Raw genomic sequence first — 26794 nt, forward strand, 5'->3', positions numbered from 1 at the left:
GATTAACTGGGCAAAGAGCACGTTGTAATCGGGATCATCTTTAACATATACAAAAATAAATTGAAGGCTTCATGGTTTTTCGAAAACTATTTGAAGTGTATGTCATGAATATATGCTTTTGGTATGCTACCTATATTCACAACAATAATATATGCATGAATATGAGATCAAGTTTTATTAAAACAAGTGGGAAGCTCCAAAACCAGGCCATATGACAATACTAAGCATGTAAGAACAATGATCTAAATAGCTTTGAAGTCGAAAGAATTATTTTGAATTATTTAGAATGCTTGAATATACAAAATAGTTTTTCTTTAGCATTTAGAGAGCATAAAGATCTTTTTACAATACATAGTAGCATGTACTCTATTTGAAGTTTTTAATCATGTTTGTTAGAAAATGGCTGGATCTCGAGAGATATTTTTTGTAGAACAAAAATCCGCATTGATTAATGAGTACTAAATACATTTGTAGTTTGTGTATTATATCTAGAGCCATACACTACTATACAATATGCTATTATCTAAAGCTTATATCGAAAAGTAAATTGGTTTAGTTACAGTTGCTAAAAGCAGAAAAATATCAAATGCCAATATGATTACGATTTAATAACTATTTGTGAATAGCTGTTCCTGTTAGATTATTTTTAAGAATAATTTGTTTGGTTCTTCTCGTAAAGAGCTTTTTTATACAAGGTTGTGCTAACAAACAACCACTATTATGATTTTGTCCATGGTAATACCATATGAATATTGTACTTTCTACTTCGGTATCCAACATTGTATCGTTATTCGAAGTTATTATAGCTGAAAAAAAGGGGTGTTCCTTGTAAATGTAATGAAAAGCCAATAATAGAACTAGATCAAGTCAGTAAAAATGGCGCTATGTTTTATAACAACAGATCGTATCTAAGTGTTACAAGAACTTATCTATTATGTATTCCAATTGGGAGTACAAGCAATTTTTAATTACAAAAGTGCACTTCTGTGACGTAAAAATGCTCAATTTCTTATTCTTAGTTTTTTTTCTATTCTTTTCTTCTTTTTTTTGTGTTCCCAGAATGTCGACAGTGACAAGAAGGAGAGTTGTCGGTCAATCGTCCAATTCAGACGATGATAATAACAGTTCATCACAATACAGCCATTCCACTCCAGAAAAAAAGATTGCTCATGACCCGCTAGATATTGATGAAACAAAATCAACCCCCAAATTGACTTTGATGGAAGAAGTCTTACTATTAGGACTCAAAGATAAACAGGTAACAGAAGAAATATAAGGGATTCTTTTAAAAAATTGATTAACTCATATGTAGGGATACCTTTCTTTTTGGAACGACAGTATCAGTTATGCGTTACGAGGGTGCATTGTTATTGAATTAGCGCTTAGAGGAAGAATAGCAATGAAAAAAGATTCCATGCGTCGATCATATCCACTTGCTGATCGATATATTGAAGTAATCAACGATACTATAACAGGAGAGGTTTTATTAGATGAAGCATTAAAGATGATGAAGACAAGTGAACCCATGAGTGTAGGAAGTTGGATCGATTTAATGAGTGGTAAGCTTTTGTTTCTAATAAAATGATCATTCTTTTTTTTTATTGAAGATCAACTAAAAAGGGGAAACATGGAATGTGATGAAAATTGGATATCAGCTGAAACAAGTAAGGGAACGACTAGCAAAGGGTTTGGTGGATAAAGGTGTCCTTAGAACAGAGAAGCGCAACTTTTTATTATTTGATATGGCTACACATCCTGTTGCTGATCCAGCAGTGAAAGAAGAGATCATAAAACGTGTTTGCACTATGTTAATTACTCGTGTATCACCTACTTCTATTGATGCTCAGTCTGATATTCCTCATGCTTATATTAGAGGCATTAGTATGATTTGTGCTGCTTATGCAGCGAATGTGTTAGAAAATGCTTTACTTTATCTTCAACCTGATTTAAGAGAGCAAGCATTCAATAAGGTGGATGAATTTATGAACAATTACTCATCATGGCCATTCTCGAACAGTGCTGGTAAAGTTGAGATACCTTCAGGAACAGAACTTTCTATAGAAGTGGTGGCTAGCGCATTAAACGTTCTTGCAAAGATGGATGCTATAGTAAGCTTATGAAATGGTATATTTCATTTTTACTTACCTTCTTTCTTTTTTCATTTAGCTGTAAATATATTAAAACTTATTACTATTTCTATTACTTTCTTTTCTTGCGCTTTCTACAAGACTTAAGTTTTTTTTTTTTTTTTTTTTTTCAAAATTATATGCTGCTTTCTTTGTCTTATTGTACATTTCCTATTTGTTTACCATTTACACCATTTTCAGTAATAAACGTCGCGTTTATTTGCCGCTTTTTTGTGTATATTGCATTATAAATTATGTAAAAATGCGACTTTCTGAAAATGGTGTAGATCCAATGCTAAATTAGATGATTTTTGCTGCTTCATCACCGATTTTATCTCTTTTAGTAGACTTTTGCTTGACTGATAAAGCATTAGCCATTGTAATTTCCTTTCTATGTTGTTAATGAATATCTTCGTCCTTGGAGCTAACATTACATTTAACAGGTGTGGCCTTTTTTTTTTAAAAAAAAAATATTTATATTTAGCTGTGACTTGTAAGCTAGCAAATAAAAATGGTCAAAGTTTAATGAAAAAATCTTCCACTTTACAAATGTCCACAGCTACTGGTCCAACTAATTTTTCTAATGACGGAAGAGATGTGATTGAGAGACAAATAGAAGTGAAAAGTGAAAAGCATAAGAACATCGAGAGCCTATATGAGATCGATCGCACAGTAACTAAGATCTTGGAAGGCGATCATAAAAAGATTGCGTTGCAGTTCCCCGACGAATTCTTAGCCGATGCAGCTGCTGTTTCAGAACAATTAAGAATAAAGACAGACAAAGAGATCTTTATTCTTGCAGACACTTCATATGGAAGTTGTTGTGTTGATGAAGTTGCAGCAGAGCATGTCAACGCAGACTTGATTGTACACTATGGTCGATCTTGTTTAAGCCCGTAAGTAAAACTCGGTTTTTAATATATCTGTTTATTCAGTTGATCTTTTCTTTAGTACCTCTCGCTTACCTGTTTTATATGTATTTGGACAGCAACCAATTGATATGAATCACTGTATTGGCGAGTTTGAACAAACTTTTCCCAACAAATCAAGCCCTGTTGTTATTATGTGTGATGTAGAGTACTCTTATGCCGTTGATGATTTGACTAGTGCTTTACAAAAAGTTTATCAAAACATAATTCCAACCGCCATTCAAACAGAATCCAAACTGCAATCTACGCTTAGCCAAGTTCAATCCTCATCAACTTGCCCTTCACATGAGGAAAAGCAAAGACAAGGAAGTTCTTGTTGTGGAAGATGCAAATTGGAAGAAAAAGAGGAAGAATGTTTTGAGAAAGATGCATCTATACCAGCACCAGCTCAACCTATAGAAAATATGGAAGAATTGAAAGCAGAGAAAAAGAAAGGAGGCAGATATTTTGAATTGCCAAAGGACATTGATATAGAGTCATGCTCTATATTTTTTGTGGGTGCTGAAAGTTTGACATTAACAAATATTATGATGGTTCACAATAAATGTCCTGTAAGATTTAATATAATGATATAGCCACCAGTTTTTATTCATATAGCTTATTTCTTAGGTCTATACTTATAATCCGAAAACAAAGACAGCAAGAAAAGAATCCGTGCAAGTCAATAAAATGCTGATGAAAAGGTATAAGAAAAAGAAGAAAATTTATGCGAATATTAGTTTTAATTCGTTCTATTTAGATATTTCCTTGTCCAAAAAGCAAAGGATGCAGAAACAATTGGTATTGTAGTTGGCACATTAGGAGTAGGCAAGTAAAGCAAGAAAATAGATATGCGAGCGTATTAAAATAACAATCTCTTTAGCTTCTTATTTAAACATTATTGATCATTTAAAAAGAGTTATAAGAGCTTCTGGACGTAAATCTTATTTATTTGTTATGGGTAAATTGAATGTAGCCAAAATGGCAAACTTTATGGAAATCGATTGCTACGTTCTTGTTTCATGTCCTGAAAACAGTTTGATCGACTCAAAGGTAAACAAGAAAAAGATATTTTTGCATGTAAATCTTTTACATTTTTTATTTTTACTTCAATAGGAATTTTATCGCCCAATCATAACCCCATTTGAATTAGAAATTGCTCTTATAAGGTATTTGAACATATAAAAGGAGAAAAAAGTGCTGTGATTGAGCCCAAATATTAGAGATATGGAGTGGACAGGAAATTATACAACTGATTTCTCAAAATTATTGCCTCAATTACGTGCAGACGACTTTAAATACGATGATGAGAAAGAGGACGATCTATCAAGCGATGAAGAACCTCATTTCTCTTTGATCACTGGTCAATATAAGTCAACTCCTTTCCATAGAGTTAAAAATACAGTAGAAGAAGGTTTGTGAGGAAAAATATAATGTAAGTTGGTTCTTTTTTATAATAAGCGCTTTATTAGGTTCAGAGGAAGAAATTACCAGCAAATTAACAGATTTAACTTTAAGAAGCAAAAACATGAGTATAACGACTCTCTTGAATAGTACAGCAGGTAAAAAAAGAATATTCTATTGTTTAAATAAACATTCTTATCGAAGAATTGAAATAAAATAGGCGAATACCTTAAAAATAGAACATACAGAGGACTGGAAGCCAACATTGGTCAAGATGAAGCAGCAGAAGTACAAGAAGGTCTTTCAGGCATTGCTCGTGGCTACAAAAATGAAAAGGAAGAATAAAACCCTAAATGAATGTAAATATCGCGTACTAAGAAGAGCATGCAAGTTTTTTTTTGTTTTTCTGCAATGCATATTCTGCATGAAAAGTTTAAAGTGTAGCTAAATTCAAGCTCAACTCGTTTTGCCATTTTCTCTTGATGTGAATGAACAAAGGCTATGAAAAATGTGAAAAATGAGATATACCAATGATTCATAATATGTAAACGCGAATAAAATTAAAAAAAAGGGTGATTGTTTTAATTAATATTAAGAGCAAGATATTTTAGTCGAGTAATCTTGTTCATTTATCAAAAAAAATATATAAAAAAAATAGCACCTCATGCTCAACACGCTAATAATGCCGTATGAATCTAACAAAGCAAGCATATAAAAAGAAACATTAACATAATTATATTCCTCAATGATAGTGCGATAATATAAGGTTTTTTTTTTATAATAAACGGATAGAAATAGGTTTTATGACATTTTTTTATTTTTGAAAATAAAATTGTGCTTTATTTCATTGATTGAAGTCATAGTGATATATAGGGTAAGCCTATTATAATATCTCTATTTGGTATGTTTAAAGAAGAAAGTTGCAATGCTAACATGGTATTTTTGCATCCAATGGTTATAACAATTAAATTTATATTTATAAAAACCCATCGTGAAAGCCTAATAAAAAAGATAACTTTTGGGAAGCTTGGAAACAGTACTTAGATTGATACAATACCACTACCAGTTTTGATTAGATTAAATATAAAAGTTTAACACTGAAATGGGTGTGAATGTATGCACTGATTTTATTATAAACCATTGAAAGGTATCAAATGGTCGAATGCTATTATTCGATCTAATGCCGTCTGATACCTCCTAAGTCCTCGATGACCATTAAAGCTTACAAAAGGTTACTTGATCTTCTGTCTGCAAAACGTTCAACAATAGTGCTTAGCAACATCGAAAACCGTATATTTATTTGATTGCACCTTTAAAGAAAAAATAAGCAAGCTCTTGCTTTTGTTTTATAGTGTGTCATATTAGTTTTTATAGACTACTTTCAAAGAATTTTTTAAAACAATCTAGCAAAGGTCTCTCAACATGGACCAACTTGCTCTTATAAATTTGTTTGACTATCAACTGAAATTATTACTGATTCCTTCATATGTGTAGATAAGCTTAAATATATTCCTGAAAAGCACAATGTGAACGGCTTTTACGGTTATAAAATAGACCTATTCATCAAACTGAATGACTGTAAATTTTCACTCTTAGAAGTATATAATCCTCCTGATATTGTGGCTGTTAGTTGAAACGGCCATAACCATTTGGAGGGTATGGTTAGTATTTTTTGCGTGCTAAAATATATTGCAGTGCCCTTGCATTGATGATCGGTGAAGTCCTTGCAACAAGTGAAGAGTTTGATTTGCGAATGTTTTTTATTATTTTAAGTACAATAATGAAATTTACTCTGAATTTTCCTAATTTTTAGAAAGATCATTGCATTTATGGGTCATTGAATTCACCAATGAAGAAATGCTGGTCTTAAAGAGTGCTGTTTGCATCCTTACCCCTAACAGAATAAATTGAATGAAGACTCCATTGATTTGGAAAAACTCTATCTAGAAAATGAAGGCATGTAGCACTAATAATAGCATATTTATTTATTTCTGTTATTTAATGAATATCTAATAATAACTATTTTCTCATATAAAATGAAATAATCAAAATGATTTCAGTTTCGAAAGTCTTCAAGAAAAAATATAGCTCAATGAAATTAAACTTTTGCTTGCTGATGAAAGCATTCCCATAGCTTAGAAAAAATGACCAAAATTAATTTTAAAAAGTTAATTCATAGCTTTGACCATGGTATACTCCTACTCAACAAATAAGAAAATAGTACTGATATGAAGTTTATCATATAAAATAACCACAGCCTTTCCTTCCTTGCAAAGCCCTTTCCTTTTTTTGTTTATTCATTCTCATTTATCTACTTTTATCTCTTTACTTATATCTATCACTAAATGAGTGCTTTTATTACTGCTACTGTTATAAACGTTCAAACCGTGTGCCTTGTAGGTTACCGTTTAGCTTGAATGTAAAAAAAAGACGCCTCATAAATTAAACATAAAGAAATGACAATTTGATTGGTGCTAAATTCTAATTGTTAAAACACCGAAACAAGTAAAGAACTCATTATTACTATTTTCTCTTTTTCTTTCTTTTTTGTTATTTGTTTATGTTTGAAGTTTATTATTATACTTGAGGTAATAATGAATATTAATTATATATCTTTATCTTTATACTTAATTCTCTTTTTTTTCTTTTTTATTTTATTATTCTCTTTAGCGTCTTTTATTTTTACATATATACCAAGTAAAGTAATCGAAAAATAGCAGGAACACATACAATGAATATGAGAACTAACATGTATTAGAATTTCATATTATATATACTCATAAACTATACACACACACTTTGTACATAATCCAATTTTTTGCTTGAGATATCCATTTATACACACATACAAAAAAAAAGACTATATATGCAAACGATTAAAAAAGATTTGAAATTGTCGTTAACAAACAAAGAAGAAGGAAGACAGGAGGAAGAAGAAGAGGAGGAGGAAGAGGAGGAGACAGTATTTTATAAAAAGTTAAGCAATGATTCAAAAAGAACCAGAAGGATTACCTGCTCTTCTTCACCTGAACCACAGCAGCAACAGCAACTAAAAAAAGGTAGAAAAAGAACTATTTTAAATCCAAACAAGACAGACAAAGCAGGAAGAACAAAACTGTTTTATGCCACATCTCAAGGACATTTGGATAAAGTAAAAGAATTAATTGAAAACGGAGCCAATGTGAATTTTAAAGATAATGCAGGTTGGACACCACTTCACGAAGCTGCACTGAAAGGTCAATATGAAACCGGGAAGTATCTCATCCTATGTGGAGCTGATGTGAATGCAAGAGGATTTGGACAAGACACTCCGCTCCACGATGCAAGCTCAAATGCGCGACTTGAATGTGTACGCCTCTTGGTCGAACATGGAGCAGATGTATTTGCGCTCAATGAATCTAAACAAAGACCCATTGATGTATGCGAAAGCAAAGAGTGCCAGAAAGTTTTGAAGGCAAAGATGAAACAATTAGATCGTTTAATTGCTCGTGATAAAGATGGAAGGTCACTTTTGCATCATGCATGTATTGAAAACAGTATAGAAAAAACGAAATTGTTATTAGAACAAGGCGCGAATGTGAACGCAAAAGACAACAAAGAGTGGACACCACTTCATTTTGCTTGTTCAAATGGTCATTTAAATATTGCAAAAGTACTCATTGAGCAAGGTGCTGTAGTCAACATCTTAGGCTCAGAAGATATGGATACGCCTCTTCATCAAGCAAGCAAACAGGGACATGAGGATATTGTACGCTATTTAATCAATTCATCTGATGTTGATGTAAATATGAAAAATAAATATAATCAAAAAGCATACGATGTTTCAGCACCTTACCCAGTTATCCGCCAAATATTGACTGCTCGTATGGATGAGGTACGCTTGGAAAAGGAGGCATGTAATGCATTAGATGAGATTGCAAGTAAAACAGCTTCAAGAAATGAACCTGAGCGTCAATTGACTCGCGAACAAAGAAAAATTCAGCATGTCATGCGTGTGTTTGCCAATTTAGAAGGTGATAAAAAGACACTATCAAGCTGTGAAGAAAGGACGTCAATGAAAAGAAAGAGAAGAAGAAAATCGATATCTGTAGAGAGTGAAGATATTATTACTACTATTTCAGCTAGTAGTAGTAATCATCGAAAGAAACCGAGTAACAGTACTTCACTTGATCCATTTAAAAAGGATACAAGCGGTCGAACGAATCTTCACAAGCATGCAGCTAGAGGAAATCAGGACAAGGTTCAAGCCCTTTTAGAGTTAGGAGCAGACCCTAATGAAAAGGACCATGCTGGTTGGACTCCTCTTCATGAAGCTGCTTTAAGAGGAAGAATAGAAGTCATTAAAATTCTATTAAAACACGGTGCAGATATTAACGCAAAAGGCGGAACCGATTCTGATACACCTTTACACGATGCAACAGAAAATAATCACTGTGAGGTAGTTGAATTACTGCTGGAACATGGAGCCAACCCGTTTGCCATAAATGCTAATGATGTAGAGCCTTTGGATATTGCTATTGAAAATGATTTTGTGGATATTATTATGGTCTTACAGGCTGCATCACCAGTGATTAAGAAAAAAAAGAAATCAACGATAAAGATAGAAGAAGACGATGATGACGATGATGATAGCAATAAGCATCAAGGTTTTGGTGAAGAAAACCAACATCAACCTGAATTTAACAACAAATCTCATAACTCTGTTCCAAAACGACCAACAAAGAAGCGAAGATTGATTCAGGCAGCAGACCTTGAAAAAAGTCATTCCTCCGATGAAGACTCAACAAAGATTAAAATAGAAAAAGAAGATGAAAGTGAACCTGTGAAATCAAAGCATATTCCAGATAAGAAAAATATCCGTTCGATAAAAGAAAGAAGACATGTCGATCCTCATTCACCAATTCCCACGCCGCCACCCGAACCATGGATAAAGCAAAGAGAGGACTTCAAGTCACCTTCTTTACTTTATTCTATCCAATTACCTAACAGCAATTTTTATGTGATTGATATTCAAGTATGCCTCTTTCTTGGTATTAATACAGCAAGGGAATTTTGGACTATGTATCCACATCTTTCCAAGCTGTCTATCACTTCTGAACAGAAACGTAAATTATGGCGTCCATTAAAGCCATTGTTGGTTGAAGAAGAATTAGAGACATTTTTAGCAAAAGATCTTTACTTTGTTCACTTTGAAGATGTAATTAATTTGATCAAAAGCGACTATAACTATTTGAGCCAAAGTTTAATAACAGTTACTTTGGACATGGATTATCAGCTTAAAAAGCTTCCGCCTAAAGTTGATTGGAAAACAAAATACCGTCTATCATGCTCTTAAATCTATACCCCTCTCTATTATACACTTGCGAAATACCAAACATGTGTATATACTCATACATACAAAAAAAGTGATTTTTATTTCCCTATTATGTATATTATATTAAAAATAAAAAGAAATGCTCCAATACTTTACATTTTATAAACACAGTTTTGAATAAATTTCTGGAAAGTAGCATGTTTATCATCTTTTTAATGGATTATTGGTGTTCTTGTTACCAATAATAGATATTATTAAAGGAAGTGAACGACAATGAACTCATGTATCCTAATGAACGAATGTCAAAAGGTTTTAATAATTATTTCATTACTACTTTTTTTATCGAGGTATAAAAAATTATTCAAGTATATGTTATCGATATTTTCTACTTTTTAGAGAGCTTCAATCATGTAATCAATAGCTATGTATTGATTGGAAATATGCATCATGTTATTAAGTCTCTTACTATTCAATTACTTTTGAGGAAAGACAATTCGTTTTTCTTATCTTCCTATTTTCTTGGTTGTTAAGGAGACTATAATGTTCATAAATGCTGCATTCAGTCCAAAGGTTCCTGAGAGGGACGAGGAAAAAACAGTAAAATTTGCAAAAATTTACATACAAGTACAAAAGTGCATGAGCTACTTTGAGGAAAAGGACTGCTTGATTGTATTTGCTTACGGTTAGAAGAAAACAAAAACGTTTTGAGCCTCTTTGGCATGTGTATGGTATTTGGTAAGGAACAAAGTAGCAAATAGAAGTATGTAATTGATGAGAAGTTTTGGGGCAAACTATTGGATAAGAAAAAAAAAAAAAGACTTTAATCAAATGGAAAGAGGTTAAACATGTCGTGATCGGATAAAATAGAAAGCTAACTCTTTCTTTTTATAGATGATTCAAGGGTCAATAATCGTCTATTAACATGAATACTCTGTAAAAGATTAAGGATGGGCGTAGTGTATATTTCACTTCCCTCTTCTGGTACAAATGCTTCTCATAACAATACGCTAACATCGTTATACTATCCTTTTGCTGTAAAACTGTGTATGTAATGAATAGGGCAAATGAAAGCCCTATGAGAAGCATATTGGGTAGTGAATTGAATAGCTTAACAATATATGTGCTGGGATACATTCATTATCAAAGAAATATACCAGTGCTATATTCGCGTCCGTCAAGAGCTCCTAACTACACAATGCCTTGAAAGAACTCCAAATACTGATCCTTACAATGTTTTCTTTTCAATCCGAAAAAACCATGTTCATTATGAATAAACATGGTCGTATCCATATATATGTCTCGATAACCACTATTGCTGCATGGTAGGGCTTTTATAACATGTAAAAGTAGCCTGTTATAATACTATACTATACTTGGTTACACTTTCGAGCTTCTGACAATGTGGGTACTTGGTAGATATTCGTTTGTCATGGTACATCTGATCTAGTTCGTGTAATATTGAGCATATAATTAATTATCGCTATAGCCAGAAGATGGCTATCTCAGAAGGAATCAAAGGATGTAGCGGAAGCATATTCATAAGGAATGGCAATGGAATTTTTATAGTTTCGAACATAAATAAACGTCGGTGCATAGTAAGACAGTCGATAGCATGGTTCTTTGAGTGATGTTGTGTAGGGTGCTTGGGAAATCTTATTTTTGAGGTTAAAAAAAAGTTGGCCAATTATTTGTACTCTGTGCAACACTCCTTCCCAGCCAAACGGCTACCGCTCGCACTTTCAGCCCCCTTTTACTAACTAAGGGATTAAATACCTCTGTTTCCTTATACAACATCGTCTTCCCGTTAGCCAACTACATCCCTTTCTTCGACGGTTACATATCAACAGCAGTCATATCTTCAGCATTCATTATTCCAACCGCCATCTCGTTGCCCTCCTCATTCATAACGATTTATGAGGCTGAATTCCGCTCCCAATTGAAGAATTGAGATCCCCTTACGTGACGATGACGATCCTCTGGATCCAAACAACTTTTGAGACCCTTTCTATGACGATTTTGAGCAAGATGACAAGGAATGCACTGTATTTAGCCTCTTCGTTCAACGCGTCATTCGTACTATTCGTCGCCTCAAAGGTCCTGTCTAGCGTGCTGTTGCTCGCTTTTTCGTTGACAAAGGCATCATGGCTACCGCTGTACTCCATAAGCTTTTCCTAGTAAAAAAGGCTTGAGCTCAACTTTTGCTTTACCATAAAGCTTCTTTTTTTTTTAAGTTCTATTTCCCATACAATGACTTTTCACAAGTTCCTTCTTATTTCCCCTCTGTTCTGTTTTTTCTCTTTGTCCTTGTTCCCATAAGGGATTTTTTTAGCTACTTTTACGTTTAATTTGATCTGGCTTGAGTACTTATGATATCTTAAAACGCCGCGAGCTCATTTAAGTCTTCAAATAAAAGTATTATTTAACCGTACATAAAAAATACCTCTTCACTCAGATGGTGATACAAAGTCCAAAAAATGAAGTGATCTTTAAGACCTGTCTTGTTGCACAAAACGTAATGGGAATTCATAGAGCATAAATGCCTCAATTCATTTACTAATTGAATAATATAGGATCTATACACGACTAAAAGTGTAAAAGAATGTTTATTTTCAAGTAGTACGATAAAACTTGTAATCTCAACAATCCAAACTTTTTTTTTCCTTTTATCCAGAATTTCGGTTAGAGGCAAAATCCCAGTATATGGAGTGTCGGTGTTTATTTTGTACTTTTATTAAAATGAGCTGTTTCAGGGTGCACGTATGATGCTTCTCATGTATATGGTTAATAACTATATTCATTTTGAATTGAAATAAAACTCGTACTGGTCAAAGTGTTGCAAGATTCACTAGCATTAGGTGAAATTAATTTAATTATTATTAAAATGAATGCACAAGCCTAAAGATTATACTGTTTTACTCTAATCAATTTGACAAAAAATTGTGCTTAAGCTTTAGGAGAAAGTGGCACAATTCGTGAGAGAAGATTACCTTTAAGCAGTCAGCTGCTGCATCCAAAGTCTATTTATAATTGTAAGCCTCCTAAAGTATTAACTATGAATGCTTGTTTGTATATTAAAGTACTTTTTATCCATTCCCATTATGTCTTTTTTTTGTCTTTACAATACATTATGAATTAAATACATGCTGCAAATAATTGTGTGCTTATAATTATCAACTAACCTGCCTTTTTTATATTAGAACTGGCGTAACGTTAGAATCACATGTTTCAATAGCCACTGCCTTTTCTATAATGAAGTGCAGTCGTTCGAGAATAGAAGAAAGAGGAAGGATATTTATAATACAGGTTTTATGGCTTATGAGATAGTATCAATAATGGTGTTCGCTAGCGTTCTACAGTCTGTGATTGAGCATCTTCATCGGGTTTGATTCATATTGTATGTGATCTGTATTAGACTGAACATAAAAAACTCGCATGTACGAAATTATCTTTGCATCTGCGTTTTATTTTGGTAGGTTAAGAAAGATTGAAGTTGCTAAAAATATGTCAAAACTTGTCAAACCATCAATTTGATCTTCTCAGGCGTGTAAACTGTAGTCAAATAACACTGTCGAGATTTAGTATGGCTCAAAGATACCAAATTGGACCATATATTATCCCTGTAAAGCCACTTCTGTTTGACAATTACATAAGCTTATTAAGGAGGTAAATATCAAGACATCAGCTTTAATCTAGAAATAAAGTACTAATTCAAACAAGTTTCACACACTGACTTTATTCGAATAATACTTACACAAAAAGACATGCCTTTTTTTATCTTCTGTTATAGCAAGTGTATATTAAAAATTAAACGAATCGGTTCCTGGAACAGTTTGCATACTGAATTGCAACAAAAAAGCTTGCTTGTGTTGATTCGGGGTTATTTGCATTTTTCAAAACTAAAAAACGTATCAACTTTTTATTTTTCTTTCTTTCTTTCTCAATTCTACTATTATCTTCATGAACAAATCAAACGATTCTTTGAATTCAAATCTTATTTTTGCATGCTCAAGGTAGCTAATGAAATAAAAACTCACATTATGATTCATTTTTAATGGAACTCTTATTTCTCATTTTTAGATATTCTTTAATAGTTTGTCAGCAACCCAATAAAGGAAGACTATGCAGTTTTAAAGAAAAAGGTATGCTTATTCATACACATTTTCTTTTATCTTACGCCCTTCACAGTAGACAGAAGACCCATTGATCCACCTCCAATCGTTCAGCTCTTACATAATTCACCAAAGTAAGCGTACACATATGAAATACTACCAGTTAATAAATATAATCAATAGTAACGACTTTTTAACTTCACTCTCTTTTTTTCTGTATGCTACATTAACAGACATGAGCGGTGATTCCGATTTACATTTTATCAATGGTAACAGCACCACAGCCGGTGCTGTTGTACAATCTCCTCATAAACTAAAAGATTTGGACGGCAGAGGTAATAAGATGAATATGAACAAAAGAGTAAATGTTTCTCACTTGCAAAAAGATGGTGGATTTTTCATATTCTCGGATATAAGTGTACGACTTGAAGGTGTTTATAGGTTAAAATTTACTCTTTTTGGAATCGAAGGGTAAAGAAAAATACGGCGAAGTATTCAGTAAACAAAAAGATAATTTATCAATGCTTTTTTTTTTATTACAGAAACTTTGTCAATAGGCTTTGTTCTATACTTTCTGATCCATTTAAAGTCTATTTACCAAAGAGTAAAAGTTGTAAAATATTAAAAGGCATTTTTTTACTAATCAATTTCATATTGATATTTCATTAGATTTTCCCGGCATGTCAGGTAAATAAACAAGCAAAGCAAAAAACTATAATTCATTCGATTTCTTTTGATATAGAGTCAACTTTCTTAACTAAACATTTTTCAGATCAAGGGGTTCGCATAAGAGTAAGAAAAGAGCCTAGAAGTACACGTCTTTCCCACAACAGGTAATTCTCCACCCTTTCTCACATTTATTAAATTTGCTTGGATAGTAACAAAAGACGGAGAACAAATTTAAATGAATCCGACGATGAGGGTCCTTCTTTGCATAACTCAATTATAGAAAAACGCCAACAGGAAGCATCGCTTCCTCCCGTTTCCTGCTTTGGTGGATTGCCATCTCCACAAGATTGTATAATATCTCAGCATGAAGATCGACCCAATTTGCCACCACCAAAGCAATTATTTCAATCCTCTGCCATGTCTATGCAGAATATCTTGTCGAAAAATCGCAGTCAATTATGTCACATTTCAACTATAGACTGCAGAGCAGATAAAAATAGACTGATATCCACCAGAAAATTGCCTTTACCTTACCAAGAACAGACTAAATGTTATCAAAATGGTATTACTGAATTACTAAATACAGATCCATCCTCCTTTACTTGGTTTTCAAAGAATTGATGTTGCTTTAAAGGTCAGGAATATGCTCCTTTTATTGATCATTAGATTATATACACACACATACATAAAAGCTTGTCTGTAAATAAAAAAAAAGTTCTATTATTTGTCTTTTACAATAAAATAAAATACACGATCTACTTAGTAGCCATAATGACCATGTTTCTAGGGGAAGTAATGGGATCAAATAGAGGCCATAAGCACACCTTCTTGGTTGGACTATCCGGAATAACATCGTTTAGATAAAGCCATCTGTCAATAAGTATGATACTTTCTAGCACAGGTGCTAATATGGCTCGTAGAGACCAGACATACGCAATTTGCTTATCTATCTGCTTGGCTTTGTACATATTATAATAGTCGTTTGCTTCTTCATCTGTAATTGTTCCTGCTGGTAGACCTAATCTTGAAAGAGCAGCTTGAACATAGACCGAGAACGAAGTAAAGTCCTTTTTCTTGTTTAATCTACCAATGACGGGTGCAGCACCAGGTTCAGCGAGACCTTTCTTTACCATGATGAACTGCAAGAGAGCTCTAAAGAAATGATGCTCAAGGGCGACCAATGTATCCTCTGACTTCTCTACCCACCGTTCTGGCACTTGGCTTGAGAGCATTCTTGAGGTATGTCCAATCACTAAATTTGTCTTTTTCACTACATCGCTCATCGGAAAGCCGCAATGTGGTTTTTGTTCGCTTAGGAAATGATAGCAGCAACCAACATTGACTAAGCAGGTCATGTCGTCGCTCGAGGCAAACAACCTGAGAATCATGCTGGCTAAATCTCCACAGGTATGAAGACCGCAAAGCAACCACTTCTCATTCTGTGTTTTGCTCCACCTGGATAAAATTGTCGAGGCATTCTCAGGCGTAATAAATTCATTGACATGATGCAATTGTAACACATCACTTTTTTTCAAATGCTTGATGATCCTTTCATCGAAACGCTTTGCACCGCAGGTCTGCACCTCGGATGAATCAACAGCCAGTACCTTGAGGTTAGAGCGGTAAGCTAAAGAGCGAGAAAGATAGCCTTGACCGGCGCCCAAGTCCATGATGGATTCCACCTGATGATCACTTGCGAGTTGTTTTATGACAGGTGTCATTCTTTCTACTTCATGTATCTTCTTTTCTACCATGCCTGGTAAAATACGCTTATCAAGGCTGCTTATTATTTGTTTTGCTATAAAACAGAACAAGGTTTCAGGAACGATGGAAGGAAAGGATCTTGGTTATTTTCTATTTGATAAATGTAATTCATCTATTTTCTTTTTTTTACATGAATGAGGATTTATTCTAGGTAATTCAATCTCTTTTGTTTCTTTAATATAGCTTCTTAAAGACTCAGGCCAACTTTCCTAAAATAGGATGAATTGTTTTTATTATTGTTTTCTCTTTCGTCTTCTTTTTCTCTTTTTTTACTTTGTATTTGCCAAAAGCAATCTTTGTGATTGTATCAAATAAATCTTCCTCATTCAGCAAAGCATGTTGCCAATCTTCACTTATAAGATTCCAATGATTGAGTGTAATGAAATCCACAAAGTGAATTTCAGTCCAACATCTGTATTTTTCTATATAGTCTATCAAAGCCAATACATACTGTTCAGGGCATGTATATCCTTCTGGTAACCTTATGGGATAGTTTGGAAGTAAAAAATCCTTTGTTTCACTCATAAGAAAAAAGTTAGAAAAAAAATTTTTTTTTCTAAGAGGTACACTGTCAAAAAAGGCAAATTTGTATAGAAGTGTATTTTCACTCTCATTATTTTATCCGCATACAACAGGCATTTTCCAACGAAAATATAAAAAAAAAAAAAAAAAAAAAAAAAAAAAAAAGCAAGTTACATATTTTATTATGCATATTTTAAGTGTCCCTTTGACATGCCGAGAAGCACAATATAAAATTACGACTCCAAGGTTATACGTGGACCTGTTAAAACATTAAGTTGGATGGTTATAAAATCACAGAAAGGGATTGGTTACTTTATTCATGCATAGGTAGAAGAAGAGCATAATTAGTCAAAGAGTTTGTTTTCGAAAGATATCTTTTCTCCCCCCCTTTTTTTTTCTTTCTCTCTTTCTCTGGCCATATTTGTAATGAAGGATATGATTTGGCATTTGGCTATATAATTGTAAGCTTTTTTCTTTTTCACCTATCTTTTCTTGCTTTTCTATTTTTTTTAAAGATGAAATTCCTTCTATTCGCATCGCTGTTTACAGCTCTTCTTACCATGGTCCATTGTTCATCAGATATTTTTAATCAAACTAGACATGCTTCATTACCTAGTTATGCGAATGGGTTAATCACGAAATGTGAAGATACTGAGCAAGAACAATTAACGTAAGCTTCTCTTTCAACACAAAAAAAAACTGATCATTTGGCAATGTATAACAGTATTGGTTATGCTTATGTAACTCCTAATCCACCCATCAAGGGACACCAATTTACTGTTGGTTTCCAAGGCTTTTTATCTCAAAACATTGCTCCAGGTGCCAAAATTGACCTCACGCTCAAATATGGCTCGGTTCAGTTGTATAAAGCAGCTCTTGATTTTTGTGAAACAATCATGTTAGTAAATAGAGCATGCCCTCTTGAAGATGGCGTGGTTACCTTTGAAGAAAGTTTTGTTATACCTCTAGAAGTTCGTAAGTGAAACATATACAATAATACATGATTCCCATGTTCTACGTTTATTTTCAATGTCACTCATTTAAATCATAATAGCTTCTGTAAGTATAGAATCCAAAAAAAAATCCTTTTACAATAATACAATTCAATAGGGAAAGTATACTGTACGTGCAGATGTTAGAAATTCCGATGCAAAGAGGGTTACTTGCGTTGTAGCATCTATCGTCTTACCTAGACATCATGGCATTTTTAAAATAAATTGAAAATGATGCATTATCTGTCTTCTTTTTTTTTCTTTTTTTCTCTATTATTCTTTAAATATGGAAATTTTACTTGATGAGACGTCTAAAGAGTTAGCAACAAGACTTTCTGTAGATTCAATGACTAAAACGACTGTAAGAAGAAGGAAAAGAATCTTACACAAAAAGTAGTTAATATCAGCCTGTTTATACTAGGTGAATCGTTTTTGTTTACAAATTGACAATTCCATGAAACAGATGAATGAAACAAAAGAATCAGCAATCAACGTAAAAATAAAAATAAAATAAAGAACAGCACCTTAACTCTTATTTAGGTTCAAACTGAGATCACAACCAATAATGACATGTTGAATGTTTTAAAAGCAAAGAATGAGGAAATGCAGAATACTTTTAATCAAATTGATCAATTAGAGGTAATTAAGATACCAACTTGATATAATATAATACGTCCTAATATTTATATAGAATATTGTAAATAGAGTAAAAGATACATACAATGCAGTAGCAAATAATTTAGATCAAATGGAAAGAGCAATATCTGCAAGCACATCAAACATATCGTTTGGACTTGTAAGGTTTCTTTATAATAGTGATAATGAAGGCTAATACTTTTTACAGGGAAAAAAGAGTTCAAATGTCACTGTCCAACCCTATTTCCCACCACCAGGGCATGTAAATATTTATAATACAGATGAGCTGTTTGAGTCTATCTCCAGTTCAAAATAAACCTCTCTTTTATTTTAGGGTTATTTTATTCAAGCAATGCAGGTTGTGTGAAACGGAGCAATTTATTTATTTTGTACGAGAATGATGTATGTTTCAATTCATAGCGATTATCAATGTAGATCTACCATTGAATTTGCCACATTTTTTGTGAAACATGGTTCGCCCCTTCCTTGTTGGGATATAATGGGGTAGAATATCGCGCTATTTCGGTTGCATGGCCCCATTGTTTTATGTTTGGGACAATATTCTCACACTGTCTGAAACGATTATCTTTATAAAAGCTAAAAAGCAAAATTTTTATTTTTTAAAGGGAAAGCAAACCAGAAAGCAACATGTATAAACAAAAATAAATAAAAAAAAGTATGTTCAAACAGGGGAAAGGAAAGTATATGTATAATAAATAGCTTACACAACATAATTATTCATAATATCACACATAGGTATGATCATCTTACTAAGACTTATTGATTCTATTTTCTAAATGAGTGTTATTGTACACAGATGGTTGTGTCACTGTATTCCGAGCCGACGACGATGATGAAGGAGTGTTGATTTTTGAGTGTTTCATATGAGTTGATTTAATATGTTTTCTTAGAGATCTAGAATGATAATAAGCTTTGTTACAGCCAGGCATAGAGCATAAATAAGGTCGGCAATCTGAATGTGTTTTGATATGTGTACTAAGTGAATCAGGTCTTGAGAATGTTTTGTTGCAACCTACGCATTTTTTATGAGTTTTGCTATTTCTATAATATGAATCTTGCCAATGTACCTATCACAGTGCATACAAAAGGCCTTTCGCCTGTATGAGTTCTCATATGGTTGTGCATCTTGTGTCTTTTCATAAAAGGTTTTTTATTTCTAGGACAATCTTGCCACTCGCAATGATAAGTCGCCTATTAGAGTATTAGTCTCGTTATTTGATATCAAGTCAAATTACCTTTCCACTTCCAATATGACTATTACAAATATGTGTCATCAGTTTATCTAATGTAGGAGCTTGAGCATCACAAGATTCCCATTTACAAGAATGCATCTGAGATAATTTTTCCTTGTTTTCAGTCACAATAGGATCAGCTATTAATATACTATTGGATTCTATGATAATAGTAAGTATACACGCGTTAGTTTAATATAAATTAATTACTTGAGCGAATAGGAACTGCTCTATAATTCTTTTCCATTTCTAATCTTACTACACGTTCAATTAATTGTTCTTTTGATAGTTCACTTAATGATGATGTCTCGTTTGTAGAAGGAGTAGTATGGTAATATGGATTAGGATTATAATTGTCTTTTTGCAAGAGGATCATATGGTCTTCATCCTAATAATGTTGTTAGTATGAGTGATAGATGATAAACTAGAATCTTACAGAAAGAGAAGGAATTAATTGAATTTCATCATTCAAACAACCAGTAGGAAAATGAAGGGAAGGAGAATAATGATTATATTGTCCAGTGTCTTCCATCAAAGAAAGTGAAGGGGAGCAAGATAAAGCAGGTGATGGTTGCACAAGGGAAGGATATTCAAATGAAGGTCTGTGAGATAATACATAGTTGTTATTATCAAATAATCCCAAATCACTAATAGAAGATGCTGAACTAATCGATGATTCTGGTGTTTCATGAAAGTAGTAAGCTTGATGATGATCTAAAGGAGTGCTTATCATCAATTTGTTGTCATGGTAATTTGTAAATTCTACGAGCATAATTAAATAAAATGTTTTATTGTATGATTACTATGGTTACCTTGTTTGATATTCTTGTTATCATCACTATCACTGTGAGGAGAAGGATAATAATTGGTGTTATACATTTGACTGAGGAAGACAACAATCAATTAAAAACAAGAAAAATGTAAAAGTTTAAATATTTCAAAACTTTTTTTTATATTGTCGCGTGGGCTGAGCATTTTAGGGTTTAAAAAGAAAATTCTTAAAGCAATGATCATTCTACTTTTTATTAGAAAATCTTGTTACTTTTTTTATACATGCGCCGATAAATACAATGTTTTTTTTTTGGTTTTACTGTTACCATGACTACTTTATATATGCTACCTCATATACGTACACTACTCTCTTTCTCTGTTTCAACACTTGCTCTGTGTACAACGCAAGATTTGAATAAAATGGTCAGAGTTGTAAAAAATTAATAAAAAAAAATGGATCGGACAACATCGGTTGAACAAAATAAAATTTAATCTCGTATGATCTGGAACTCATTTTGTTTCATGTAAAAAATTAAGGGGTAAATCGATATAAACCTTTGATTGGATTTGTTTAATATAAACAATTTAAAGTAGAAAACAGCCCTACAGAATAGGATGATGTTGACATGACATAAAGTAGAACGAGGAAGAATAATAGTGAGAGAAAGACAAAAATCATACGCTTTTCTTTATTATTAGCTTATTTTGTGAGTTGAGAACGTGTTGATTACCAAATTGATGTTTATTGAGACCCCAAAGGAAGTCCATTGTTGGGTAAACTAAATACGCGAATGTTCTCATAAATCACGTGATTGGGTTGGCCCAAATACATCACATGACGTCTTTCCATTGTACTTTTGCAAGAACAATCGTACATAATCCTACTTGTTTAGACATACAATGGAATATGATTAAAGTAGACTAAAAGAATAGAGAAAAGACACCTTTTTTTCAAAAAGAGAAAAAAAAAAACGTTGCGAAATAAAGTTACCTCTTTTTCCCTCGTTTATATCATTGGTTGTTTACAAATCACTCCATCCTACAACCAACTACTCCAACTTAAAGTAAATTAACCAATAAAAAGTTAAATTTCAATCAAAGGTCACCTCTTTTGTTATTATAGGATTAATTTATATGGAATGACGACACTATACGAAAAAAGTTTTTTTTAAAAAAAAATAAACCTCTTTCCTATCTTTCTTTGTATGATTTATCAATTTGTAATCAAATGTCAGAGTTAAAAGAAAAGCTTACGACTGTGCATGATATTCATCCTCTTTTGTAGAAAGTCAGTTGCAGTGTAGTACATTGTGTTACTCGAGCCGACATTGATAGTAAATGAAATAATATGTCTTTGCTAAACAGTGACAAACCACTTGATGATTCCTTTTTCTAGAATGATCCAATGATCGACAAATAGCTTATTTTAGCGTCCACAAAAAGGAGTTGTATGTTACTAGAATAAATTACAACCTCAAAACCAAACTTGAAATAAACCAAGGGAAAGTTGAACAGTTTAAGCTCACAAGTATCTTGAGTGACAATTGCCTTGTCAAAATTGATGGCATAGCAAAAGATTAATTGTGTAGACATGACCGCTGGGGTATGCAAATTATAGCGTCTTGCCATTTTCTTTTACTTGTAAATCAATCAGAACTGTGAATGGATTTCTTGAGAATAAGAGTCGATTTTGAATATCAAGAGTGATGTCAACTGTTAGCTAAAAACTGATTAATATTGCTAGTAAAATGATAGATATTAAACAACCATACAAAGGCAATCAATACCGGTTGATGTCCTAAGGAATGATATATTGCTAGTTTACCAAACATGCAATCTGTTTACACGGGTGTACAAGAATACTCAATAAATACGACAGCAATATATCACTAGTGATCAATAGCAACAACACAAAGAAATCTACTCTTTGCATAGGGGGATATCTCCTTTGTTGTTGGTTTCTGACTAGAATAATCTGTTGGTTTGCAACCAGATGCACTCTTTGTAATGAATAGGAAGTATAGTGCTAGATGGCAAAAGGAGTCGAGTAACCTATTTTTCTTTTTTATATAAAGAGTACCAGTTTATGCCAGACGTATGACAATAATCAAAAACGGAAAAGATAGCAAAAGAGAGAGATATTACGCCTCGATCCTGCGAAAATCATAAAAGTGACATGTTGAAAGGAAGTGATCACTTGGCAAGTTATCTAAAGAGCTAAAAAGATAATGACGACACAATTATGTTTTATTCTGTTCACAGATGAAAAATAAAAAGAAATCAAAGACTGAACATTAATGATTTGTCATTTTATATTATTTACCGTATTTTTCAAATTTTTGGGAAAAATAAAAAAATGATTTAGAAAGGAAGTAGAAGAAGGTTGAGGCAGTTTGAAATAGGAACAAGCAGTGAAAATAAAAGAGAAATACTAAAAGGTACCAATACATAAAAAAAAACATTACTTACAATTTACCCGCTAGGTAAGGAATATTCAAGTTCCTACCAAAGCTTCGTATTGCTTTGCCATGAATGAAGCAGATGCTTGATATCCTTGACCTCTGAATTCATCCAAGTTGGTTCTTTCAGGTAAAGATTCACAAAACCTATCGAAACAGTTCTTGGCTTCTTCATCAGCTTTCTTTCCTTGTCCAGTAAAAAGTGAGAAAAGCTGATAAACCAAACTATGAGTAATAGTAGCAGGGACTTGCTTGTTCTTTACTTGATAAGGATAAAAGTAGTCTGCAAACATAAACCCAGTATAGATGACTTGAGCTGTATGAGATACCAGCTTTTGGATTTTCAGAATCATAGTAGTATCCTTGCAAGTATTGTTCAAATTTGCCTTGATGACTAAAGTTTTTGCAAACACTTGGTATGCTTTTGCCTTGCTCTTGACATGGTAAGAACATTTCATAGACTTTGTAGATAGTTATTGAGCTTCTTTTTTTTTTGAATATTTTAAGAGCTACTTATTTGTTATTTTTCTTTTGATCAGCCTTAGAAGTCTTCTTTTCTTGATCATTAGAACCTTTACTGGCAGATGCAAATGCAGTAGTAGCAGATGTTGGAGGAGCAATAGTAGTTCCAGAAGGAGTAGAAACCTACAGGTTTTTATTATTGTTATTATCATCTATAATTCGTTGTACTATTAGTATGATTCAATAAGAGACCTTACTCTTGTTCATGTACCGCAGTCGTATGTGATACTTCTTCCTTACGCCTGTTCCTGCTTGCTTTGACTGCTTTTTTACTATTAACTGGAGATTTTTCTTTGCCTAATGCTATTTGCATTAGTTTGCTTATTCATGTAGAGAAAGCACATACTATTACAGAATATACCTGACTTCTTTTTGAAACCTTCAAATGGATCACTGGATGGCACAAAACTGAAAGCAGGCTTTATGGAAGGCTGAAAATCATTATCAAAGTCTTCTTGAGCATGCGTTTTCTCTTGGATTGCTTGAGAGTCTGAAGCATCGACTGCCATACATGTATAGTTTTAGTCTTGTTCTATTGACTGATCACATTTTTCATAAACAAATTTTGTTGATCTCTCATTTTTTGAAAGATGAACTCTCCTGAGCTGGAAGGTCCAAAATAAGCTTCTTTTTCCGCTTCATCTGTATTTACTACTGTAAGTAGTCTTGCTCTTTAGTACGAAAACAAGCAAGAAGGCATATGTTGTTCAAAAATTGATCAGGAAGAAGAGCGAGAAAAAGAAAAAACTCACGTTTGGTTATGTTGCTTGTTTTAATTCATCACACAAATTTATCAAAAGAGGATCAATAACAGGTTCTTTATCAAAAAAGCAAAGTATGGTGTTAGAAGATGACCTTTGGATGGCAGCGACACCTTGACTCATCGAGCTGTAGAAGCTTGTTCGCAAGTTACTTAGCAGGCTGTCAGGGGGGATAAGACACTTAATTTCATTCTTTGGGCTGTTGTCTTTGAAAAATATAAGTATTCTCATTTTGGGTGTTTTAAATTTTCATTATTTAGAAATCATGATGAAAAGGGGAAGAGAGAGTCTATATTTCATTGTGGTTATAAGTCAATGATCTAACTCAGAGGTTGATTGAGGACACTTAGAATCATTCTACTTGCGATGTTTACTGCTTTAAAGATAAAATAGTCATACAATACGATCTACGCACGCATAATGTGATTTTTTGTTGTTTATTATTTTTTATGTGAACAAGAACCCACAAATACATTGTCCTCATTTCTCTTTTTTTATTGTTGTTGTTCAACATGCTTAAAGAGCAGAAGCACCAGTAATAATATCAACTACAAAATAAAATGAGCATTTCAAATCTCTCTACTTTTTTATATAAAAACTTACTCAATTCGTTGGTAATAACGGCTTGACGACCACGGTTATAAGTCATGGTCAACTTACCAATCATCTCACCGGCGTTCTTGGTGGCGTTCTCCATTGCAGTACGCTTAGCAGACATTTCAGAAGCGTGACCTTCGACCATGGCCCAATAGATACTGTTGGCAAAATTGAATTCTTGAAGGTTAGCAAGGACATCATCTTCGATTTCATAAACAGAAAAGTTGGGAGAGTTCTTGAAGGTAGCTTCAGAGTAAACAGGGATTGTCTCGGCTTCATAGGCAATAACAGACTTGAACTTGTTGTAAACAATGTTGGCAGTATCGTATTCGACACCTTGAGCATTAATGACATCGACAATGGAGGAAGCTTCTTCAAAGGTAGGAATGTTCTTGCCGATTTGGTTGAAAGTGATGGCAATGTTCTTGCGCAAAACACGGCTCAATTGAGCCTTGGGCTTGTCACCTAAAATGACCAAGGTGGATTCGGGAGATTCGGCAACAGCACGACGAGTGGCCTTGGAGATACTAGAGTGAATACCACCACAAAGACCACGGTCAGAAGAAGAGGCAATGTAAAGACTCTTGGCGTCATCGGCAGCCTTGGTTTCAGCATTGGTGAAAAGAGCTACATTGATATTTAGTTAGATGTCCACATATTCACTTTTTATATACTCTACCGTTAGAAGAAGCACCGAAAGCACGAGCAGCTTCCATACCACGTTGAGCCTTGGTGACCTTGGTGGAGGCAATCATCTTCATGGACTTTGTGATCTTTTCAATGTTTTGAACAGACTTCAAACGTTGTTGAACTATTGTAAAAAAAAAAAAAAAGTGTGTTTAATTTCCTTTCATTCATTGTCGAGTGTTGTGCATATTTTACTTTCTTTCAAAGTAGCCATGTTACGAGCTTGAACAGCTTGGCTATATTTTTTCAATTATTACTTTTTCTACTTTTTGTTCAATTCGTCGTTCTGTACCTGACGGGAGCAGTAGTGGGGCGAGCAATGCGAGAAACAGTGAACAACATATTTGGTATTCCCTCGAGTATTGTTGTTTTACCAAGAAAAAAAAAAAATAGATACAATCGAATTTTTTTTTTTTGGCCTTGAAGGGACTGGCAACCCCAGGGTAAGATGAAGCTCAGTCAAATGACGAAAAAGATGACGTAAATGTTCGGACCGAAAACTGACCGGAATAATATCTTTTATAACATTTTTGCTTATTTATGAAATAGGAGTCACACGTCTGAGAGCGGTGTGAACGAGAAGAAATAGAGGGTAAGCGATTGAACATGCTAGTTAAAGTTGGGTCTGCCCCTTTTGAGGGTGGTAAACTGCGATAGAACACGAGTGACTAGCTGTTTATTAATAAAAGGAAAGCCTTCAATAGTAAGTCTACAATGGGCACGCCAGATAATGGAAAACACACAGCAGCTGAGTGTGCAGAGATCAGTGTTGTCAACAAAAGGAAACCACTGAAAAGACCAGAGGATTGAGCATATATTGTCTTGAGTGAAAGTGAGATGTGGATTAAAAAATTGAAAGCATCTATCCATCCCCTCCATTTCTTAGGACAACACACAAAGAGGTGTTGTAAATCTTCAGTATTAGCAGAACAAGGTTTACATTGTGAAGAGGTCAAACCGTTATCAAATCTTGAAAGAAGTGATTGGCTATAGAGTTTACGGTGGAATAGACGATACCATAAAGACCGGCTTTCAGACGAAACAGGCATTTCCAAAATAGTGTCCACTTGGACGTTGGTATTGATGATATTGCCGATGATGGTAGAGGTCGCTGTATTAGAGACAACCCAAAATGGTTTAGGTTTGTAATTGATCCATTGGAGCTGCGAACAGAAGACATCGATGAATGCTGAATCTTCCACTTCAACCAATGGTTGATTTTGATTCAATATATGAGGCCAGATAAGCTGATTTAGCTTGATGATACGATTATGAACATCTCGACTTCACTTGGAAACCA

The 26794-nt window shown here is 33.5% G+C and overlaps 10 protein-coding genes across 10 annotated transcripts; 5 read left to right on the forward strand and 5 right to left on the reverse strand.

Moving 5' to 3' along the window:
* Positions 1–1399: 1399 nt before the first annotated feature.
* On the forward strand, positions 1400–2172 carry RO3G_00415 (uncharacterized protein; the record flags this gene model as incomplete). The annotated part of the gene is made up of 3 exons (XM_067655006.1): positions 1400–1559; positions 1621–2108; positions 2167–2172. 3 exons carry the CDS (start codon positions 1400–1402, stop codon positions 2170–2172), a joined length of 654 nt encoding a protein of 217 aa, XP_067511107.1.
* A 503-nt stretch (positions 2173–2675) lies between these two features.
* Positions 2676–4783, forward strand: RO3G_00416 (diphthamide biosynthesis protein 2; the record flags this gene model as incomplete). The annotated part of the gene is made up of 9 exons (XM_067655007.1): positions 2676–3022; positions 3078–3606; positions 3665–3738; positions 3795–3866; positions 3952–4087; positions 4151–4203; positions 4258–4448; positions 4507–4596; positions 4659–4783. The coding sequence occupies 9 exons, from the start codon at positions 2676–2678 to the stop codon at positions 4781–4783; spliced, it is 1617 nt and encodes a 538-aa protein (XP_067511108.1).
* Positions 4784–7304: 2521 nt separating this feature from the next.
* RO3G_00417 (uncharacterized protein) lies at positions 7305–9773 on the forward strand (the record flags this gene model as incomplete). Its single annotated transcript, XM_067655008.1, has 1 exon — positions 7305–9773. One exon carries the CDS (start codon positions 7305–7307, stop codon positions 9771–9773), a length of 2469 nt encoding a protein of 822 aa, XP_067511109.1.
* A 371-nt stretch (positions 9774–10144) lies between these two features.
* On the reverse strand, positions 10145–10473 carry RO3G_00418 (uncharacterized protein; the record flags this gene model as incomplete). Its single annotated transcript, XM_067655009.1, has 3 exons — positions 10145–10173; positions 10230–10263; positions 10375–10473. The coding sequence occupies 3 exons, from the start codon at positions 10471–10473 to the stop codon at positions 10145–10147; spliced, it is 162 nt and encodes a 53-aa protein (XP_067511110.1).
* Positions 10474–14096: 3623 nt separating this feature from the next.
* RO3G_00419 (uncharacterized protein) lies at positions 14097–14307 on the forward strand (the record flags this gene model as incomplete). Its single annotated transcript, XM_067655010.1, has 2 exons — positions 14097–14196; positions 14303–14307. The coding sequence occupies 2 exons, from the start codon at positions 14097–14099 to the stop codon at positions 14305–14307; spliced, it is 105 nt and encodes a 34-aa protein (XP_067511111.1).
* A 978-nt stretch (positions 14308–15285) lies between these two features.
* RO3G_00420 (uncharacterized protein) lies at positions 15286–16251 on the reverse strand (the record flags this gene model as incomplete). Its single annotated transcript, XM_067655011.1, has 1 exon — positions 15286–16251. The coding sequence occupies one exon, from the start codon at positions 16249–16251 to the stop codon at positions 15286–15288; it is 966 nt and encodes a 321-aa protein (XP_067511112.1).
* Positions 16252–17529: 1278 nt separating this feature from the next.
* On the forward strand, positions 17530–17799 carry RO3G_00421 (uncharacterized protein; the record flags this gene model as incomplete). Its single annotated transcript, XM_067655012.1, has 1 exon — positions 17530–17799. One exon carries the CDS (start codon positions 17530–17532, stop codon positions 17797–17799), a length of 270 nt encoding a protein of 89 aa, XP_067511113.1.
* Positions 17800–19214: 1415 nt separating this feature from the next.
* RO3G_00422 (uncharacterized protein) lies at positions 19215–20576 on the reverse strand (the record flags this gene model as incomplete). Its single annotated transcript, XM_067655013.1, has 6 exons — positions 19215–19477; positions 19533–19656; positions 19701–19858; positions 19908–20085; positions 20134–20459; positions 20510–20576. 6 exons carry the CDS (start codon positions 20574–20576, stop codon positions 19215–19217), a joined length of 1116 nt encoding a protein of 371 aa, XP_067511114.1.
* A 2386-nt stretch (positions 20577–22962) lies between these two features.
* Positions 22963–23958, reverse strand: RO3G_00423 (uncharacterized protein; the record flags this gene model as incomplete). Its single annotated transcript, XM_067655014.1, has 4 exons — positions 22963–23321; positions 23506–23572; positions 23690–23721; positions 23811–23958. The coding sequence occupies 4 exons, from the start codon at positions 23956–23958 to the stop codon at positions 22963–22965; spliced, it is 606 nt and encodes a 201-aa protein (XP_067511115.1).
* Positions 23959–24726: 768 nt separating this feature from the next.
* RO3G_00424 (ATP synthase F1, gamma subunit) lies at positions 24727–25836 on the reverse strand (the record flags this gene model as incomplete). Its single annotated transcript, XM_067655015.1, has 5 exons — positions 24727–24758; positions 24814–25434; positions 25487–25618; positions 25690–25730; positions 25787–25836. The coding sequence occupies 5 exons, from the start codon at positions 25834–25836 to the stop codon at positions 24727–24729; spliced, it is 876 nt and encodes a 291-aa protein (XP_067511116.1).
* Positions 25837–26794: the final 958 nt, after the last annotated feature.

The sequence above is a fragment of the Rhizopus delemar genome, genomic scaffold, assembly GCF_000149305.1.
Source record: "Rhizopus delemar RA 99-880 supercont3.1 genomic scaffold, whole genome shotgun sequence".
Lineage (NCBI taxonomy): Eukaryota > Fungi > Mucoromycota > Mucoromycetes > Mucorales > Rhizopodaceae > Rhizopus > Rhizopus delemar.